The sequence below is a fragment of the Apodemus sylvaticus genome, chromosome 10, assembly GCF_947179515.1.
Source record: "Apodemus sylvaticus chromosome 10, mApoSyl1.1, whole genome shotgun sequence".
Lineage (NCBI taxonomy): Eukaryota > Metazoa > Chordata > Mammalia > Rodentia > Muridae > Apodemus > Apodemus sylvaticus.
In genome coordinates, this window is record NC_067481.1 from 8,698,406 (window position 1) to 8,717,722 (window position 19,317).

The following is a 19,317-nucleotide window of genomic DNA, read 5'->3' on the forward strand; positions in this document are numbered from 1 at the left end:
TCTCAGTGAGAGTCTAGTGACTCCCTTATCCCCCTTCCTTCTCTAAAGGAATCTCAAAAGTCCACAGACCTGATTCCAACCGTCTCTTACACCCAGCAAGTGCAGCTGAACTGGGGAATGTGGCAGCTGGTTCAGTTGGAGGACTGTTTTCCCACAGGGAGGAACACCACTGTATTCAGTGTAGAGAGTGGTCCAGCGCCGGGGGCAAAGATGAAGTAGATCCATGAGGTAAACGTAGGCGAGGGAGTATTTTGAAGGTAGTGGGGCCAGATAGCAGTGAGTGACTTGCACTCAGGAGGAGTCGAGAGGCCTTTGAGGCTGAGGACCTCGCAGAGCTCCCCTGACACTTCCGCCCTTGAGCAGAGGAAGACGAAACATCCCAGATCTGTCCAGAGGGGCAGCCGTGGGACTTCCCATACTGGTACCCACTGTGTGCCTTAAGGAGTAAGGTCTCCTTGTACCTCGTGGGCAGGCAGAGATGGGAGGTTCTGACTCCACCCCCCTTAAACTCTTCATGTCTTCTCAGATGTTGGGGGGCCTGCTGACCCCATCGCACCAACCATAATCATCCCACCCAAGAACACCAGTGTGGTGGCTGGGACCTCGGAGGTGACCATGGAGTGCGTGGCCAATGCCAGGTGGGTGACGCAGCTTCCACTGACCTCTTACCAGAGCTGTAGCCAGGAGCACCATTGTCTTTGAGCAAAGTCTAGCCTGCCTGGTCTGAGGAGGACCTGTGAGAGCAGGGGTAGGAGGGATGGGTAGACACTGCGAATCTGGAGCACCATCAAGCAAGCTCAACAGGGTTTCTTGCTCTTGTGTGTGCAAGAAGAAAGTGCCGCCATGCTGAGCCACTGGAAAGCAGATGTAGCCCAGGCTATGGCGCCAGAGGGGAACTCTCTCCATCAAAGAGGGGGAGATGATCCCTCAGAGAACACCCCTTCTCTATGTGGGGTGCATGGAAGGAGCTTGTGTGCAGAAGATGGTAAACCGAGTGGGTTCAACGTGGACTTTGTAAAGCACTATGACATCCCTCCAGTCCCTCAACCCCCTCCTAAGAGGGCTGTGTGGTGAGAGCTTCCCACAGGGCCTCCTTTCCCCCAACATGACACAAGCCTACAGCACAGAGAGAACAGGCAGTCTGCCCCAGTCACCCAAATGGCCAGTAACAGAGCTGACCTGAAGCCAGCTCCCCCAGAGGCCTAGCTCCCTGCCCTATCAGGGGCCTCAGTATACTCATCTATAAAGTGGGTATGACCTGACACACACCACACCATAAGGCATGCAAGGAGAGCATTGAGTCTAGCCTACCCTGTCTGTATCTAGATCTAGATCTAGATATAGATATAGGTATAGGTATATAGATATAGATATAGATGATATAGATATAGATATAGATATAGATATAGATATAGATATAGATATAGATATATAGAGAAAAATGTCATGGGACCATTATGGAATTAGACTGTGGTCCCAAGGTCACTTGAGGATTCCAGGAGAGCCTAGTCCCTGTAGCACTGTTGGTGAGAGCATGTTTCACAGAGGTGAGAAACTTGGCCAGGATGTGTGTTAAAAGCCTGAGAAATCCTGCAGCCAAGACCCTACCTGTGTTTCCCGCACTTGCATACCCATGGAGAGCCTTTTCTCGAAGATGCTGAGTGTGCCCAAACAGCTAGGCCTATTCCACTTAAGGAGGACCATCCTTAGAAACCTATGGGGCCAGGCAGTGGTGGCGCACGCCTTTAATCTCAGCACTTGGGAGGCAGAGGTAGGCGGATTTCCCAGTTCAAGGCCAGCCTGATCTACAGAGTGAGTTCCAGGAAAGCCAGGGCTACACACAGAGAAACCCTGTCCCGAAAAAGCACCCCCCCCCAAAAAAAAAGAAAAGAAAAGAAAAGAAAGAAATCTATGGGAAGGAATGTTGGAGCAAACCAGACCCCTAAGCCTGTGATGGTGGGAAGGGGTCCACGCGCTCCTTGCCTCTCAGAGGTGAGGGTGGGTCTGTCTGTCTGTCTGTCTGCCCTTGTGTCATATCTGTTCTTCCCCTAATCCTCCACTCCTCCAAAGTCACCTATTAAAAGAAGGGAAGGTTTGGTGCCCAGGGAGAGGTCAGCAAATAATTTAGGCCAGCCCCCGGGCTCTCCCAGGGCCATGTGTGCAGTTACCATTGTGTCCCGGCCCCGCTGGGAACATTCTCTGTGACTGACATTCATAACCACCCAGATCTACTACACTCGCCCCCATTCTACTGACAGGGAGCTAGCCACACCAATGACAACTCCATCCCCGTTCTTTCCCACACTCACCCCATCCCCCACGGTCCTCCCAGAAGCCCCTGACTGAACACATCTGCCTCCCTCACTTCGTAGGCCTCTGATCAAGCTGCACATTGTGTGGAAGAAAGACGGGGCCCTGCTCTCCAGTGGTATCAGCGACTACAACCGCAGGCTCACCATCACCAACCCCACGGTCAGCGACACCGGATACTATGCATGCGAGGCCATGCTACGCAGCAGCAGTGTAGCCCCTGTCACCCGGGGCGCCTACCTCTCGGTGCTGGGTGAGTCCGTGCAAGCGCTGGGGTTCCTCTGCTATTGGAGAGGGAGGGCACAGCAGTGTGGGCAGATGCCATCCCCACAGTGGCTAGATATAAAAGCAATAAGCCTGTCTCCTGCTCCTTCCCTGCAGAGCCACCTCAGTTCGTCAGAGAGCCCGAGAGACACATCACAGCCGAGATGGAGAAGGTGGTAGACATCCCCTGTCGAGCCAAAGGTAACACCGAAGCATGAGTGTGGAGACCTTCGACCCCTCTCATCCCTGCCAGGACATCTCCAAGCCCCACCTTGCTCCCCAGACCACATCGCTAAGCGGTGACAAGCTGGCTAGGAGCTGGCACCCAGGAAACAAACAGCCAAATTACCGTAATCTCAGACTGCAAATCAACCCACGTAACTCCAGAGTTACAAATGAGCCCAAATTACCGTAATTTCAGGACAGGTGACAGACCCAAATTGCCCATAATTTGAGAGTTGTAGACAATGTCGAATCACCGTTTTTTGCCAGCATCCGCAGACCTGAACGGGTCTCACCTGAACGGGTGCCATCCGCTCAGCCCATTCGAGGTAGAGAGCGTGCCTGGCTTGGTCCTCGCCCCCTGCTAGTCTACTTAGCCCTCTGTCACAGCTTCCAGTCCTTACTGCCCCCATCCTGACAGAGCTAAGCCTAAAGGATAGACTGGGGATAGAGGGTTAAAAATGGCTGTCAAATGGAGTATCGGGACTCAGGCATCTTAGTACCTAGAGGCTGAGGCAGGAGGACTGCTGTGAGTTCCAAGCTGTCCGGAGAATAAAGAATCCTGAATACAGGATCTGGTGTGGCCCCAGTAGTGTAGAGAGGTGTGTAGAACTGCAGCTCTCCTGAGACCCCGGGGCAGATGTCCCATCATCTCAGCAGGGGTCTCTGGTTCTTGGCCGCACAAGGAGAGTGAACCAGGCTGACTCTACAGAGGGACCACCTATCCCAGTCCCTCCTGTTTTCCACCCTCCATATTTACAAAACGAGGAAGAAGCCAATAAACAAAGATGCCTTATTTCATCACATTCAGAATGCCACGAGTGGTGAGATGAGCCATTATTTTATGTGCTGCTAAGAAAGAAACAAGACTGCCAATTAAATTGAGACGTGTTGTTGATCGTAAGCCACACCCTGGCCCCCACCAATGAAGAGCAAACAATTGTTGTCATCCGATGGATGGAACACGGTGATGGCTGAATGCAGGGTGGAATGGGGGTGGCGGGGGTACAGAGCTGTGGAACTCCCCTGGGGAAGGTAAGTTTGAGCAGAGGCAGAGAGGCAGAGGGTGAATGGAAGCATGGGAAGAACTGAGGTACACCTATGGGGAGAGAGAACGCCTTCCTCTGTGTGCAGACCTGAGATGGGATGTGGGGGAATCTCCTGAGGAACAGAGGCCCCTCTGCCTGCTTCTCTACCTGGGCTCCATTGTCGGGGATTGAGTACGGCCTCTTGGAGGCTAACCCAGGGCATAGAAGGCTGAGCCAGGCATTGCAGTAAAAAACTAAAGACGCTCCTACCATCCTTGCTCAGAAGGCTGAGGAAAGAGAATTGACATGAGTTCAAGGCCAGCCTGGGCTACAGAGCAGGACCTTGTCTTAAATATAGAATAGTAATAAAGGAAGAGGAAAGGGAGGAAGAAGAGGAGGAGGGGGGAGGAGAAAGAAGAGGAAGAGAAGGAAGAAGAGGAAGAGGAAGAGGAGGAAGAAGAAGAAGACGAAGAAGAAGAAGAAGAAGAAGAAGAAGAAGAAGAAGAAGAAGAAGAAGAAGAAGAAGAAGAAGAAGAAGAAGAAGAAGAAGAAGAAGAAGAAGAAGAAGAAGAAGTGGTCTTAGTCAGGGTTTTTAGTCCTGCACACAACATCATGACCAAGAAGCAAGTTGAGAAGGAAAGAGTTTATTCAGCTTACACTTCCACATTGCAGTTCATCACTAAAGGAGGTCAGGACTGGAACTCAAGCAGGTCAGGAAGCAGGAGCTGATGCAGAGGCCATGGAGGGATGTTTCTTACTGGCTTGCTTCCCCTGGCTTGCTCAGCCTGCTCTCTTATAGAACCCAAGACTACCAGCCCAGGGATGGCACCACCCATAGTGACCCCTCCCACCTTGAGCACTAATTGAGAAAATTCCCCTCAGCTGGATCTCATGGAGGCATTTCCTCACCTGAAGCTCCTCTCTGTGATAACTCCAGCCTGTGTCAAGTTGACACACAAAACCATCCAGTATGAAGGAAGAAGAGGAGGAGAACAGGGAGGAGGAGGATAAGGAGGAGGAGGAGGAGAAGGAGGAGGAGGAAGAGGAGGAGGAGGAGGAGGAGGAGAAGGAGAAGATTGAAGAAGCAGCCAGGGATGGAGAATCAGCTCAGTTGATAGTATTTTAATAGTATGCATGGAGCCCTGGGTTCAGTCCCCAGCACTACATAAACCAGGCATGGCAGCACACAAGCTTTATGATATAGTATTTGGGAGATAAAGGCAGGAGGACAAAAAAGTCAAGGCTATCCTTGGCTACACAGAGAGTTCAAGGCCAGCCTGGGATATATGAGTCCCTGTCTCAAAAATAACAATAGGGCCTGGAAAAGTTCTTTGAGACAGTGTTTCCCTGTGCCCTGGCTGTCCTGTCCTGTCCTGAAGTGCATTCTCTCTCTCTCTCTCTCTCTCTCTCTCTCTCTCTCTCTCTCTCTGTGTGTGCTCTCTCTCTCTCTCTCTCTCTCTCTCTCTCTCTCTCTGTCTCTCTCCTAGGCTAATCTCAAGCTCAGAAGTCCTCCTGCCTCTGTCTGAAGTAACTCAGTAGTGATAGGGACAGATGAGATGTGTCTTTGGGTAAAGGTGCTTGCCAAAAACCCCTGACAGTCTGAGTTCAATCCCTGGAACCTACTTAAAGGTGGAAGGAGAGAACTAACTCCACAACGTTGTCCTCTTGCCTCCACACGCATGCCCTCCCCCATAATAATAAATAAAATGTAAATAATAATAATAATAATGAACCTTCCCTCTAAAATCTGCCCTGTGAAGCATCTCTTCGGGAAACTGAGTCTAGGAAATTTCCAGTTTCCAAAAATCCCTATCCCAAAATTTTTGAGACTTTTAAAAGAACACACTCCATGAAATCGATGCCTATGAGAACGTTCTAGAAAGCAAGGCGTCCTAGGACCTCCTGCAGACTCTGACCCGGGATGGGGCAAATGGCTGACCGTGGCCCTGGCCTTCCGCAGGGGTGCCGCCTCCCTCCATCACCTGGTACAAGGACGCTGCGTTGGTGGAGGTGGGAAAGCTCACACGCTTCAAGCAGCGTAGCGACGGCGGCCTGCAGATCAGCGGCCTGCTGCCCGACGATACCGGCATGCTCCAGTGTTTCGCCCACAACGCAGCCGGCGAGGCCCAGACCTCCACCTACCTGGCCGTCACCAGTAAGTGTCCTCCCCTGTGCCGCCTCTGAGCCTCCCCATGGGGCACAGCGTCCCTCCGCACTCACTGCTGGGGAGCATGGTAGGGTGGACCCACACTGTGGTGGGATTCTGGGAAGATGTCCCATGTGGCACCAGTTTGTCACATCCCCCTCGGCACACTAACTTGTCAATCCTGCTCACCCATGATCTTCCCTGTGGGTCCTGGAGCCATTGATGCCCTTGGAGAAAAGCCAGTTCCAATTGGTGAATCTGCTGACCTCAGGTCAGAGGTGTCACCCTGAGGTTCCAGAGACCCAGCACAAAGGCAGCTTCCGACTGCTCCTTCTTGCACACACTAGTGCACGTTCAATGGAGGTCAGATCCCACTGACTTTGTCACTGTGTGAGCGTCCCTCTGTGTCCTCAGTTTCCCCTTAGTGGATGTCTGAGGTTCCAGAGAGCAGAACTCTCTTGACAGGTATCGGGGACCTCTCCTAGGCCTCCCAGCAAAAGGCCCTGTGACACCAGGACCAGCTGGTGGAAGGGAGAGGCTGTCTTTTTGTGGGCTCTGAGATCTTAGCCCCTAGTTGGGGATCTTCCTAAGTGTCACTAATAGACCCCACTATCTCCCTCTACAGGCATCGCCCCTAATATCACCAGAGGCCCCCTGGACAGCACGGTGATTGACGGCATGTCCGTTGTACTGGCGTGTGAGACCTCAGGGGCACCACGGCCTGCTATCACTTGGCAGAAAGGTAGGCAGCAGGATGGTCTTTCAGAGGACACAGTCATGTGAGAGTCTAGGAAAATCTTCCACGCTGAGTTAGGGAGCGAGCAGGATTGAGATCCCCACATGCAGTTGTAAAGGCTGGACACAGTGCCGCCTGACTTTCACAATCCGCACTGGTCTGCTTCTATGGTCTATGTCAGTCTCTGTCTCTCCCAGGTTAGACCAAGACCTCCTATGTCCCACTGCAAGAGGTCTGTCTCGACCTTATGGTGTCTCTATCCATCTGCCTGTCTGTCTACCCATCTAGCTATGAATCTCTGTCTCTATGCCACGCCTCCTCTGCACCCTTCAGCCACCTCTCTCCTCCTCAGCTCCCCTGAAGGTGACTCTCTCCAGAAACATCTTGTCCAGTGCAGAAATACCCATCATCACCTTGTCAGCCTGTCTCCCCTCTCCTCTCCCCAGCCCAAGTGCGGCTGTCCCCAGGCTATGACTGGCTAGCTGAAAGCAGCCACAGCAGACAGAGTGTGGCCTCATCTGGTGAAGGGCAGACATGCGGTGGGTGGAGGAGTGGCCGAAAGGGTACTGCTGCCCTGTGAGCCCGTGAGCCTGTGAGCCTGTCACCAAGCCCCAGCTAAGCCTGTCATTTAACACTTAACAACTCATTTAAGTGTCCAGAGGTGGGGGTGGGGGGAGACCTTCCAAAGCTGGAGCATTTAGGGCCAGTATCAAGGCTCCAGCCGATGCCCCATCAAACCCTGTGTCACCTCAGGGGAGCGCATCTTAGCCAGCGGCTCTGTCCAGCTGCCTCGCTTCACGCTGCTGGAGTCTGGAAGCTTGCTCATTAGCCCAACCCATATCTCGGACGCTGGTACCTACACCTGTCTGGCCACCAACTCTCGGGGAGTGGACGAGGCGTCGGCAGACCTGGTCGTATGGGGTGAGTGACCTTCTATGGGGGTGGGCCGCCAGCATCTGCACTCCCATACTGTGTGGCTGACACATCCAAGGCTCTTCCTGTCACAGGGATGATGACAAATTAACTCAGAAGCCGGGAAGCAGGAGGTGGTGGCCCTGCCAGCCAGGCCACCGGATGGAGAAGCCGTGCCATGCTTGGCTGAGTCCAGAGAACTATTTAAAAAAATAAAAAAGCTGTCTTGTGTATTTTAGGGCAGAAATCAACACAGGGCCAGAAAGTAAATATTTTTGGCTCTGCGGGCCAGACAGTGCCCATCTTAGTCCCTCCCCCAGCCTTCAGCTGCTGAGAAAGCAGCCAGGACATTAGTGGCGTGGCAGTGAGGGCCATCGAGGTGAGCTTGTCTGTTCGGTATACCACCCGCCATTATCAGCCTGGAGAGAAGCCAGCAGATCCTTCAAACCTCTTTCGCTTGAGGTGTGCACCCCAGACATGCAGGTTTATGACCACACCTCTCTAGCCTGAGCCCTAGGGCCTCGAGTGAGTGGCTAGACCTTGTCGGTCACCAACGTGTTAGCCTGGTGGCTCTGGTCACTCTCAGCTTGCAGTTTCCATTCCTTCTGTGGCTCTGAGTCCTCACCGTGTTTGAGGCTTTTGAGAATCGCAGCGTCCCTGGGACACTTCGTCCTTTCCACTCTCCTGGGACTTTTATGTGACACACACCTGTCAACATATGAGGTCATCGCTCAACCTCTCCCAACATCCAGATGTACAGTTCCAGTGTGTCCCTCCCCTGCCAGGCCCTGCTACAGTGCCAGCCCAACGTCCCTGTTCACTGAACATAACCCTGACACCATATACCTGCTCACTGCACCTTGTCTTACAGCCCGGACACGCATCACCAAGCCGCCCCAGGACCAGAGTGTCATCAAGGGCACCCAGGCCTCCATGGTGTGTGGTGTAACCCACGATCCCAGAGTGACTGTCAGGTACTCAATGCAAAGGGGGAGGGGATGCCACCTGTAAGGCCACGCCTCACCTTGGGGGCCGTTTCCAGAGCTGGGTACAGGGCTGAGATTGAGAAGAGGCTTGGTGCCTAAGGACCATACTGTGTGAGCGGTGTTAACACAGAGTCCTGAGGCAGGAAATGGAAGGCAGAGAAATAGATCAAGGAGGAGGACTCCAGGGATGACTCAATGGTAAGAACACTCCCTGGGTAACCATAAGGACCTGAGTTCAAATCCCCATACCCCAAAGCAGGGCACAGCTGCATACGTACCTCTATCCCTAGCACTGTGGAGAGGCAGAGATGGGACTGTTAGAGCCTGCCCCAGCCTACTGAGGCTCAGTGAGAGACACTGTCTAAGAGTACGGAAGAAAATTACAGACAGGAGGCCTGACATCCTCCCCTGGCCTCCACACACCGAACACACCGACAAGCATTGCACCATACACACATTGTACTCATATACGACATAGGAAGAAAAGGGGCAGGCAACAAGAGAGGAGGGAAGGAAACAAGGAGTTTAGGATGAAGAGCTGGAAGTCTCCTGTTGTGCAGTCCCCACTTTTTAAACCCCCTAACTAACCTCGTGTGAATGAATTAGTTTAAGCACCTACTGTGAGGTCTTCATGTCTTATTTTAATATTCATAGTGGAGCTGTCTGGGTAAGAAGACACAGAGATGATCATAGGGATAAGACAGGAGCTAAACTCAGGGGATGACCCTGAAAGAGGGCATGTAAGGGAAAATGCTTAGGGGCTGGAGAGATGGCTCAGCGGTTAAGAGCACTGACTGCTCTTCCAGAGGTCCTGAGTTCAAATCCCAGCAACCACGTGGTGGCTCACAACCATCTGTAATGAAATCTGATGCCCTCTTCTGGTGTGTCTGAAGACAATGACAGTGTACTCACATACATAAAATAAATCAATAAATTTAAAAAATAATAACAATAAGAAGAGGAAATACTTAAATGGAGTTACCCCTTGCCCCTGAGGGAAAGCCAGGACCTTGAGCCTCAAGAGCTCCGTGTGGGTCCAAAAGCCAGTGTCTCGGCTGGGCCACTGTGGACCAAAGCTTCCACATACCAAGCTCAAGCAAGGACACCCAGGGGACTCCCAAACCATGAAAAGATCTGGGAGCTACAACCAGGAGGGGTGTGATGTGTCCCTTTGTGCTCCAGGGGGCTGAGGAGTCGGCATAACTGCTTCTTCAGAAGATTCCCCCATGTTGCTGTCTTGCTAATGAATAGTAACACAGTCACACAATTGCCACGGAGGCCAGGAGGGGTGGGGGCTCCTGCCTCCAGCATACATGGCCTCCCTAAGCCTCACAATGGTGTCCTGGGGCGCCACCTGGTGGTCACTGGACAGAAGACAGCCTGCCAGGCAGTAGAATACAGTTCTGAGGAAGCAGGATGGCAGGACACCAGGCCTGCCCCGGCTGAGAAACGCTTCATGAACTGTTCAACACGGACCTTTGAAGGACTATCACATGCCAGCAGGGGCACAAACATGACCTCTGGAATCACGCAGAGCTCGTCAGAATGTAGGCAGACTCACTTCAGGGTCCGTCGTCCTGGCTTTATCGGATTTTTCTCTAAAAGAGAAAAATTAATAAAGCAATTGTGAAAGTGTCCTCAGAGAGAAGCCACCCCGCCGCCCCCCCCCCCCCCGAGTCACAGTCTGGCATGACATAGTAGTGTTCTTTCTATATTTTTTTCAACTATGTTCCACTAGTTGAAAAACACTTGAATAGCCACTATGTTACCTCAGCAACTATTTCCATTGCTTGTGTGCGCACGTGTGTGTGTGTGTGTGTGTGTGTGTGTGTATGTGTGTGTGTGCAGGCCTGTATGTGCATGTGTGTGCATGTGTGTACATTTGTGCATGCATCTGTGTATGTGCAGATGTATGTACATGTGTGTGTATGTATCTGTGTGTGTACATGTGCAATCCTGTATGTGCATATGTGTGCATGCATATGTGCATGCATCTGTGTATGTGCAGATGTATGTACAGGTGTGTGTATGTATCAGTGTGTGTGTGAGTATGTGTGTGTGAGTGTGTGTGTGTGTGTGTGTGTGTGTGCACGCATGCGCTCATGTGCACAGGCAAGAGGCTAACATCAAGTATCTCCTCTCTATCAGTCTCCAAGGGTCTTTCACTGAACCCAGAACTCACAGCTTTGCCCAAGGCCAGCCCTCTGTCTCTGCTCGCCGCAGCCTGTGCCCCTGCTGCCCTCTGCAGCCTTGAGATTACATCGGGTCAGGGGACACAAATCTCAGTATTTTTAAAGCTTCCCATCGATTCTGATATTCTTCCAGAAACAGGATATTCTAGCTACAAAGCACAACAGGGTCCCCCGAGCAGACTAGAAAGGGAGAAGCCAACGGCTCACGTTCGAGCTTTGGCCGCTCAAATCCCAAGTGTTGTCAGGACAAAGCTGGGCCCAGGGGTGAGGCCAGGACGGCTGCAGGCTGCCTGCCATTCTCAAAGGGTCTATTTGGTATCTGGGTCCAAATCTAGACAGGACACGAGCAATCCACTTGGAGAGATTATTGCTATCAATAAGTACTTTCTTATACTTTTACCATGTAATGAATTTATTACATTGCAGGAGGAAAATTCAGATCAGGGGGGTAAAGGATAGTGAAAAACTCACGTAGAGTTAACTGTTCCCCTTAATTAGACACCATAGGTAATGGTCTTTGAGTTCCATTAAAGAAGCCAGACACACTCTCTTCTCTAATCTTTTTCCCTTACGGACCTGCTGTGCCCCTTGTGCCATGTCAATAAATATGTTTGCATGAACTCAATTACCGGATTGCTTGGAGTCCGCTGTCTGAGGGAAGCCGTTTACCAGTTCACAGCAACTGCATTTTTTATTATTATTATTTCTAAATTTTTGCTAATATGGAGAAATCTCATTATGAGTATCAAATGTTTTACACACGTCTGATTTGCTAAAGATTGGCTGTTGTTATCTGAAGTCAAAAGGGTCCCCAAAAGGCCACTGGTTAGCGGTCAAGTTACATAACTAGATTATTCTGAAAATGTTTGTAACCTAATGAGGTGAAGAGACTGGGAGCTTATTTATTATTATTTGTTTCAACTTTGATTTATGGAAGATGATGCTAAAAGCGTGATATAGATAGAGGGGTGTGTGTAGGTGTGTGTGTGCATGCTTGTGTGTGTGTTTGTGTGTATGTGTGTGTTTGTATGTTTGTGTGTGTTCATTTGTATATGTGTGTATGTGTGTGTCTGTGTGTGTATGTGCATGTGTGTATGTGTTTGTGTGTATGTGTGTGTGCATGTATGTCTTGTGTGTGTATGTGTGTTTGTGTGTGTGCATGTGCGTGTATGTGTGTGCATGTGTATGTATGTGCATGTGTGTGTGTGTGTGTGTCTTTTTGAAATAGGCTCTTGGTATGTAGCCCAAGGTGGGCTGAAACTTGTAGTCATTCTCCTGTTCCAGCTTCCCAAGTACTAACATTACAGACAAGCCACCAAGTCTGGCTAAGGGTGTATTTTGTTTACTTTTGAAAGAAGCCACTCGAGCCAGGCATGGTTGCGCACACCTTTAATCCCAGAACTCAGGGGGCAGAGGCAGACACATCTCTGAGTCCAGGGCTAACACGATGTACATAGCAAGTTCTAGGCCATCCAGAGCTACACACTGAAACCCTGTCAAGAAAAGGGGAGGGGATGGGAAGCCAACACCTAGGTGTCTTTCAGAGGTGTGCTAGCCATCTTGGAGGAGGGGCTATTTATTGCCCTGGCAGGCACTGGGTGCTGTTGGCCACTCTACTAGTTGTGATGTGGTGCTTGTGGCTGTTCTGAAGTGATCTTATTTGTTTGTTTGTTTGTTTGTTTGTTTATAATTATGTACATATGAGGTGAGGGCAGGGGTGATGGGCCTTTGAGTGCAGTACCCATGGAGTCCACCAGAGGGCGTCAGATTTCCCTGAAGCTGGAGTTGCAATCAACCGTGAGCCTCCTGCCTTGGTGCTTGATACCTCTACAATAACAGAATCCACTCTAGAATCGCTCTAGTCTGCATGTCTCAGTGGCTCAGCAGGCGAGCATCTCGCTTCTGTTTCCCTCTGCTCCTGTCTTCATCGGGGAGGTATCTGTCAAGGATTTCAGCCCAGTTTCTGATCGCCGGTTTGTTTTCTTAGGGTTGAGTTTTAAGAAGTCCCTGTATATTTTAGATAACAGCACCTGATCAGATATTTGTCTGCAAACATCTTCTCCCCGCTCTGTGGCTTCTCTTTTTATTCTCTTGGCAATATCTGCGGAAGAGTAGAAAATTTCAATTTTGACAAAGTCCACCTTATCATTCCCTCCCCTGCCTGCTCCCTCCTACACCCCCCACCCCTCCACCCCGAGGGATCAGGCCTTCGGTGTGGTCTCTGGGTCAGCACCAAAGGCCAGTCCTTCTAGAGTTCCCATTACCTCCTAGCAGCAGGGGGATTCTGCATGGTGCATTTAGGCTTGTTTAACCAACTTTGAAATTAAGTTTCTTAACAGGTATGACGTTTGTAACTACAGCTATGCCTGTAACAATGGCATCCAGTGGCTCCAGAATCATTGTTGAGTGGACCTTCTCTTTATTTTTATGCTCATCTGTTGATAATGATGATGGTGGTGATTGCAATGGTGACGATGATGATGATGATGGGAGGGAATTTTTGTTTTTTGGTTTTTGTTTTTTGCGTTTGTTTTTGTTTTTGTTTTAATCATGTCGGCTCGCATACACATGGAAGTCAGAGGACAACCCTGAGGATTGGTCCTCTCTTTCCACCACTCAGGTCCTTGAGTCATCTGCTGGCCAGCAAGTACCTTGACCTACTGAGCCATCTCACCAGCTCCAGTTTTGTGCCATTGAGCCATTGTAGAAAGCTGATGTCATCCCGCAGAGGTCAATAAACCATTTCTATAAAGGGCCAGGAGGAGATGGCTTAGGCTTTGAGAGCCACGTGATCTTTGTCATTGATGCTCAACTGTATCTGTAGATAATCTGTCCACAAATGGGCGTGTCCGCTTTACAACCAAACTTTATAGAGGGGCCGGAGGTGAGGCTCCATCAGCTGCTGCTCTTCTGGAGGACACGAACTTAATTCCCAGCACCCATCTAGCAGCTCACAACTGCAACTCCAGTCCTACAGGACTCAGCGCCTTCTTCTATCCCCACCTAACACAAGACACAGACGTAGTATACACATACCTGCATGCAAGCATGCACAAAATAAAAATAACAAATCTTGAATTTTAAGCAGTTTAGGTATGCAAGCATGTAATGGGCCATCATGCCCCGACCCCACTGTGGAATATACCACGTTCTGGATTTGCCCTATATTCTGCTAACCTATTCTTCCATCCTTTGTATTTCTAATTAGAATCAAGTACCTATTAATTACATTCAAGTTCAGTAACAAATGCTTCCCAGGCAGGGACATATGCTCCCCGAAGCATCATGTCCTGAAGCAAAGAGTGTCTGCCTGCCGTGGGTATTTCTTAAGCCGCAGTAACTCTCTGCAAATAGATCTGTATTTAGGGAAAGCCTGCTCATTCCCCGAACGCTGGCAAGGCTGATTCTTCTCTAGGTAACGAGATGAATGGAAAGTGACTGCTATTGTCCATTTCTAAATCTATATTAAAAGCCTTTAAAATTAACTTGGCAGTTTCGCTGCTGATAATTTGTCTTTGAAGAAGCAGAGTGTAGGTAAACACTCTTCAATGCGGGTGTTCATCACGTTACTAACTACAATAGCAGATGAAAAGGCAGTACGTCCAACACCGGCCGTCAGTGAAGTGACAGAGGACTGTGGCAGAACACCCTGCCTCTGATTTTAATATGTGATGTGGGAATATCACATGGAAAAGAGTGTATGATGCTTTGCTAAGTAAAGACCTTTCTAGAACAGGATATATAGAAAGATGAGTGAGTGGATAGATGGATGGACTTGTGGATAGGTAGAGTCTTAGGTGGGTGGGTGGGTGGGTGGGTGGGTGGGTGGGTGGATGATGGGTGGAAAGAAGGATGGATGGATGGATGGATGGATGGATGGATGGATGGATAGATGAATGGACTTGTGGATAGGTAGAGTCTTAGGTGGGTGGGTGGGTAGATGATGGGTGGAAAGAAGGAAGGATGGATGGATGAATGGATAGATGGATGGACTTGTGGATAAGTAGAGTCTTAGGTGGGTGGGTGGATGATAGGTGGAAAGAAGGATGGATGGATGGATATATGGATGGATGGGGGTAGATCAATGGATGGATGAATGGTTATGCAGATTGATAAATCTATGGAAACTCAGAGGTAGATATGTGAGTGGGTAAATAAAAGCTCCTATACATGGATGGGGGATGGATGGAGGGACAGATGGACGGATGGACAGATAGATGTGGTTGATGGACAGATGATGGACAGATGAATGGACAGATTGATGGATGGATGGATGGATGGATGGATGGATGGATGGATGGAAGGACAGATGAATGGACAGGTGGATGTGGATAAATGGACAGATAGCCTGATGGGTAAATGGATGTGGATAGAAGGATGGATGGGTGGATGGATGGATGGATGGATGGATGGATGGACAGATGAATGTGGATATATGGACAAATGATAGGTAAATCAACAGATTGATGGGTAAATGGATGTGGATAGATGGATGGATGGATGGACAGATAGACAATGGACAGATAGATGATGGATGGGAATAGATAAAAGGAAAGCTGCATAGACACTTTGTAGGTAGCTAGATGACTAAAAGGACAGACTGATCACTAGAAACCATTGATATAAATATTCTTCAATAAAAACATCAGTGGCTGACTCTTACTGGCCGTTTACCCTCTTTGACACTCCCCTAAACATTTTAGATTGGCTTTACAATCCATATAGTCCATACAGCTTTATGAAGCAAACAGGTTCCTCATGTTACAAGTGGCAAACAGAGTCAAAGAGGGTCAAACAAACCTACCCAAGATCGCCTCAGAAGCCGCAGGTATCAGGGACAGCCGTTGGCCTGGGCTTCCAACTGCTGGACACAGTATCGCTGCAATATGCCAGCAGGGAACCAGGGAAGAATCTAGAAGCAGGGATCAATGTTCCCATGTAATCACGGCCTCTCCCAGGACTGAAAACATTTTCCCTTCCCGTTGTCCTTCTTTTTCACCCCCATTGTTTATCTTGCAGTAGTTCATATGCCTCTGTTGGTTTTCCTATTCAAACTCGGGGTTAAAATATCTCAGATGTACTCCTGTTGGCAATCTTCCATTCTCAAACTCTAGTTAACCTGGGGACCCTGAGGTCGGCCACTACTGTCCCCAGGTGGCATCTTGTCCTTCTGAGAACTATAGTCCACCTTCCCTGGAGGGCACTGTGCACCTTACCTCCATGGAGGCAGCCGTTGGGATACACCCATGACAGTGATAATGGCTGTGTTTTCTCCGTAACAGCTCCAGAGGAGGTATTTCGTACTGTCATGCACCAGCGTGTGTGTCATTTCTCAAGACTCCCTTTGTTCCGACTGGCCGAAGCTAAAGTGATTTTTTTTTTTTGGACACTAAAGTCAATTTGTCACTGTGATGCATTGATCTAACGATTCCCCCTCATAGACCTAATTCCAAAATGTAGTCTGCTCGGAAAGTTTGATTCCTTCGCCAGCCGTAATCTTTTAACATCTTCGGAGGAATTCCTTCGGCTGGCTCTTTCCCAGTGGTTGTTTTGTGATGGCTTCTGGCCAAAAGTAACAACATTTTGACCCGGGTCTGAACCCATGGTGTAAATGACCAGTAATGGCCTGCTGCATGAATGCTCCCCGACCCAGCATCTGCCACAGGAGCGGTGGACCTCCGGGCTCTCCCAGGGAACGTCTTCCTCCCATGCCCTGCTCTCTGCCCACAAGCCCAATCCCAGAGGCAACACATGTAATGGCCTCCCACCTGCCTTTGGCACATGCCCCCCAGGTGGAGGCTTGGCTATGGCCCGCCCTGGAAACTTTCTGACCTCCTACCCTTCCATAGGTACGTGTGGGAGAAGGATGGGGCCACCCTGGCCGTGGAGACTAATCCTCGGATCCGCCTGGACAAAAATGGCTCCCTACACATCTCGCAGACGTGGTCAGGGGACATTGGCACATATACCTGCCGGGTACTCTCAGCTGGTGGCAATGACTCTCGCAACGCCCACCTTCGAGTCAGGTAAGGGCAAAGGAGGTATGAGGTAATGACAGCAGTGGGGTGTTCAGATCCAACCAGCTCCTTTTGGTCATGACAGAAAGCCGTATATGACTAGGACCACCCAAGTACCCTAAAACACCTCCTCAACATCCTTCTAGGCCTGCCCCAGAGCTCAGGGACACCTCTGTCAGGAGTAGAAGTCTTCATAGGCTTTAGATGGGCCTCTAGTTCCAGAGAGAAGAGTTGGCAGGCATAAACATCCACTTACTCCAGACAGGGCACCAAGATGTCAAAGTCCAGCTTGGTGGACCAATGAGTTTATCGGGCTTACTTACAGGGGTATGGTTAACCCCAAGGCAACTGCATCAGCAAAATATCCCACTCCAATATGGATGGTAACTGCCTCCTACTTGCAAAAATTAGTCCCATCCTGGAACAAGATTACATGGCTCCCCAGGGAAGAAAGGGCAGGATGGATTAAAGGGAATCTCAGTTGAGGATCTAATGACCATCCTCTCCTATAAGGGGACATCAACAGGCAATCGTTTTTTATTATTATTCTTTTCATTGTTTGAGAATTTCATTCATGCATATAATGCATCTTGATCAAGTCTACCCCATCCTTCCCTCCTACTCCTCCCTGTATCCCCACAACCTTTTCCTCTCTACCTCATGGTCTTTGTTCTTAAACCTGTTGAGTCCACTTAGTGGTGGTTGTGTGGGCATGGGTATGGGACTGGCTACTGGGGCACAGAAGCTTCCACTGGGATCAAATCCCTGATGGAAATTGATATCTTTCCAGTTACAGGTGGATCTCAAACCTTTCCCCTTCTGTACTGAGATTTAGGCTGATTTGATCTTATATCGATCTTGATTATATTTCCAAGATGAGCTGATGGAGATGTGCCATTTATACCTGAGCACAGCACCGTCTCTGCCTCTCTGCACACTGGCCAGCCATGGGTCTCTGTAATTATCACCATTTACTGCAAGAGAGAGCTTCTTTAGTGAGGACTGAAGATGCCCTAATCTAGAAGTGTAAGGATAAAGACGAAAGAGGCAGTTAATGTCTATGTCCACTTAGGACAATAATAGATGTTAGATTCCCACCCCCCATGACCACAGGTTTCTGACCCATTTAATGCCATCTGGCCTAAGTTGCATCTTGTGATACAGACCTTGAGTCCAAGCAGAAAGTGGCTGGTCACTCCCATAACATCTGTGCCACTATTACACCAGTAAGTAGGTGTATCTTGCCAGGCTAGTTGTTATTGTAGCTTGCAGAGGTCACAGCCAGGTAAGAACACTGATTCCTGTTCTCCTCCAATAGCATATATTGAGTCTTCCAGAGATGTAAAAGCAAGCTGGTGGGGATAAAGCTTCAGGCTGATACCAGCTTGAGAGCCCATGTAATCGGTATGGTATCTTGAGCAGTAAGGTCTTACCACCAAGTTCCAGAACACTGAGCAAGAGAAACTGGCCACAGCCCATAGTGCCAGAGAGAAAGCTAAGGGACCCCACTGACCAAAAACTTGACCAAAGATACCCCATACATGCCACTGGGCTATTTTTATTGGAAAGCCTATAAAATTGTAGGCTGGTATCTAGGAGAGACACTGTGCTTCTATTAGAGATTAGCTCCATTTAAACTCCTCTTTTATATGTATATTTGTATATTTTAGAAGGCTTCTACAGTAGTACCTTTCCATCTGGTAATATTGTTGAAGGTTCTCTGTAGGTTATCACAGCTGCTTAGATGAAAATGGTTGTCTTAGTTAGGGTGTTACTGCTGTGAACAGACACCATGACCAATGCAAGTTTTATAAAAGACCACATTCAATTGGGGCTAGCTTACAGGTTCAGAGGTTCAGCCCATTGTCATCAAGGCATGACAGCGTCCAGGTGGGCATGGTGCAGGAGGAGCTGAGGGTTCTACATCTTTATCCAAAGCAAGCCAGGAACAGACTGGGCATGCTCAGGCATCTAGGAGGAAGATCTCCAAGCCCAACCCCACAGTGACACACTTCCTCCAATAAGGCCACACCTTCTAATAGTGCCACTCCTTGGGATGAGCATATAGAAACCATCACAGTGGTTAATGGCTGCTAGGCAGCAAATTCCTGTAATCTAAAGATAGGATTTGGAAGGCAGATCAGAAGTTCAAGGTCATCCTCTACGATATAGCAAACTGAGCGCCAGTTTAGCATGAAAGACAGAAAGAACTCCGTAACACACACTTAGTACAGCGTCCTGGAAACATAAGACTCTCTGAGTGTGCAGCCTGACTGTCACCTGATGGCAGAGCGTGGCACTCGGGGTGGCCCTCCACACACATCTCTCCTCCAGGCAGCTTCCCCATGCTCCTGAGCACCCTGTGGCAACACTCAGCACCGTGGAGAGACGCGCCATCAACCTGACCTGGGCCAAACCCTTCGACGGCAACAGCCCTCTGATGCGCTACATCTTGGAGATGTCAGAAAACAGTAAGGTCCCCACTGTCACCTTCCCATGTCCCC

At 49.6% G+C, this 19,317-nt stretch overlaps 1 protein-coding gene across 2 annotated transcripts in view; it reads left to right on the forward strand.

Moving 5' to 3' along the window:
* Sdk2 (sidekick cell adhesion molecule 2) overlaps positions 1 to 19,317 on the forward strand; it is a 291,117-nt gene that overhangs the window by 191,551 nt on the left and 80,249 nt on the right. For both annotated transcript variants that reach the window (XM_052195691.1, XM_052195692.1), the window contains exons 6-14: positions 527 to 638; positions 2,373 to 2,563; positions 2,692 to 2,775; positions 5,785 to 5,979; positions 6,596 to 6,712; positions 7,460 to 7,627; positions 8,490 to 8,592; positions 16,646 to 16,822; positions 19,148 to 19,284. In XM_052195691.1, the coding sequence (XP_052051651.1) occupies positions 527 to 638; positions 2,373 to 2,563; positions 2,692 to 2,775; positions 5,785 to 5,979; positions 6,596 to 6,712; positions 7,460 to 7,627; positions 8,490 to 8,592; positions 16,646 to 16,822; positions 19,148 to 19,284 (1,284 nt within the window). The remainder of the gene's footprint in view (positions 1 to 526; positions 639 to 2,372; positions 2,564 to 2,691; positions 2,776 to 5,784; positions 5,980 to 6,595; positions 6,713 to 7,459; positions 7,628 to 8,489; positions 8,593 to 16,645; positions 16,823 to 19,147; positions 19,285 to 19,317) is intronic.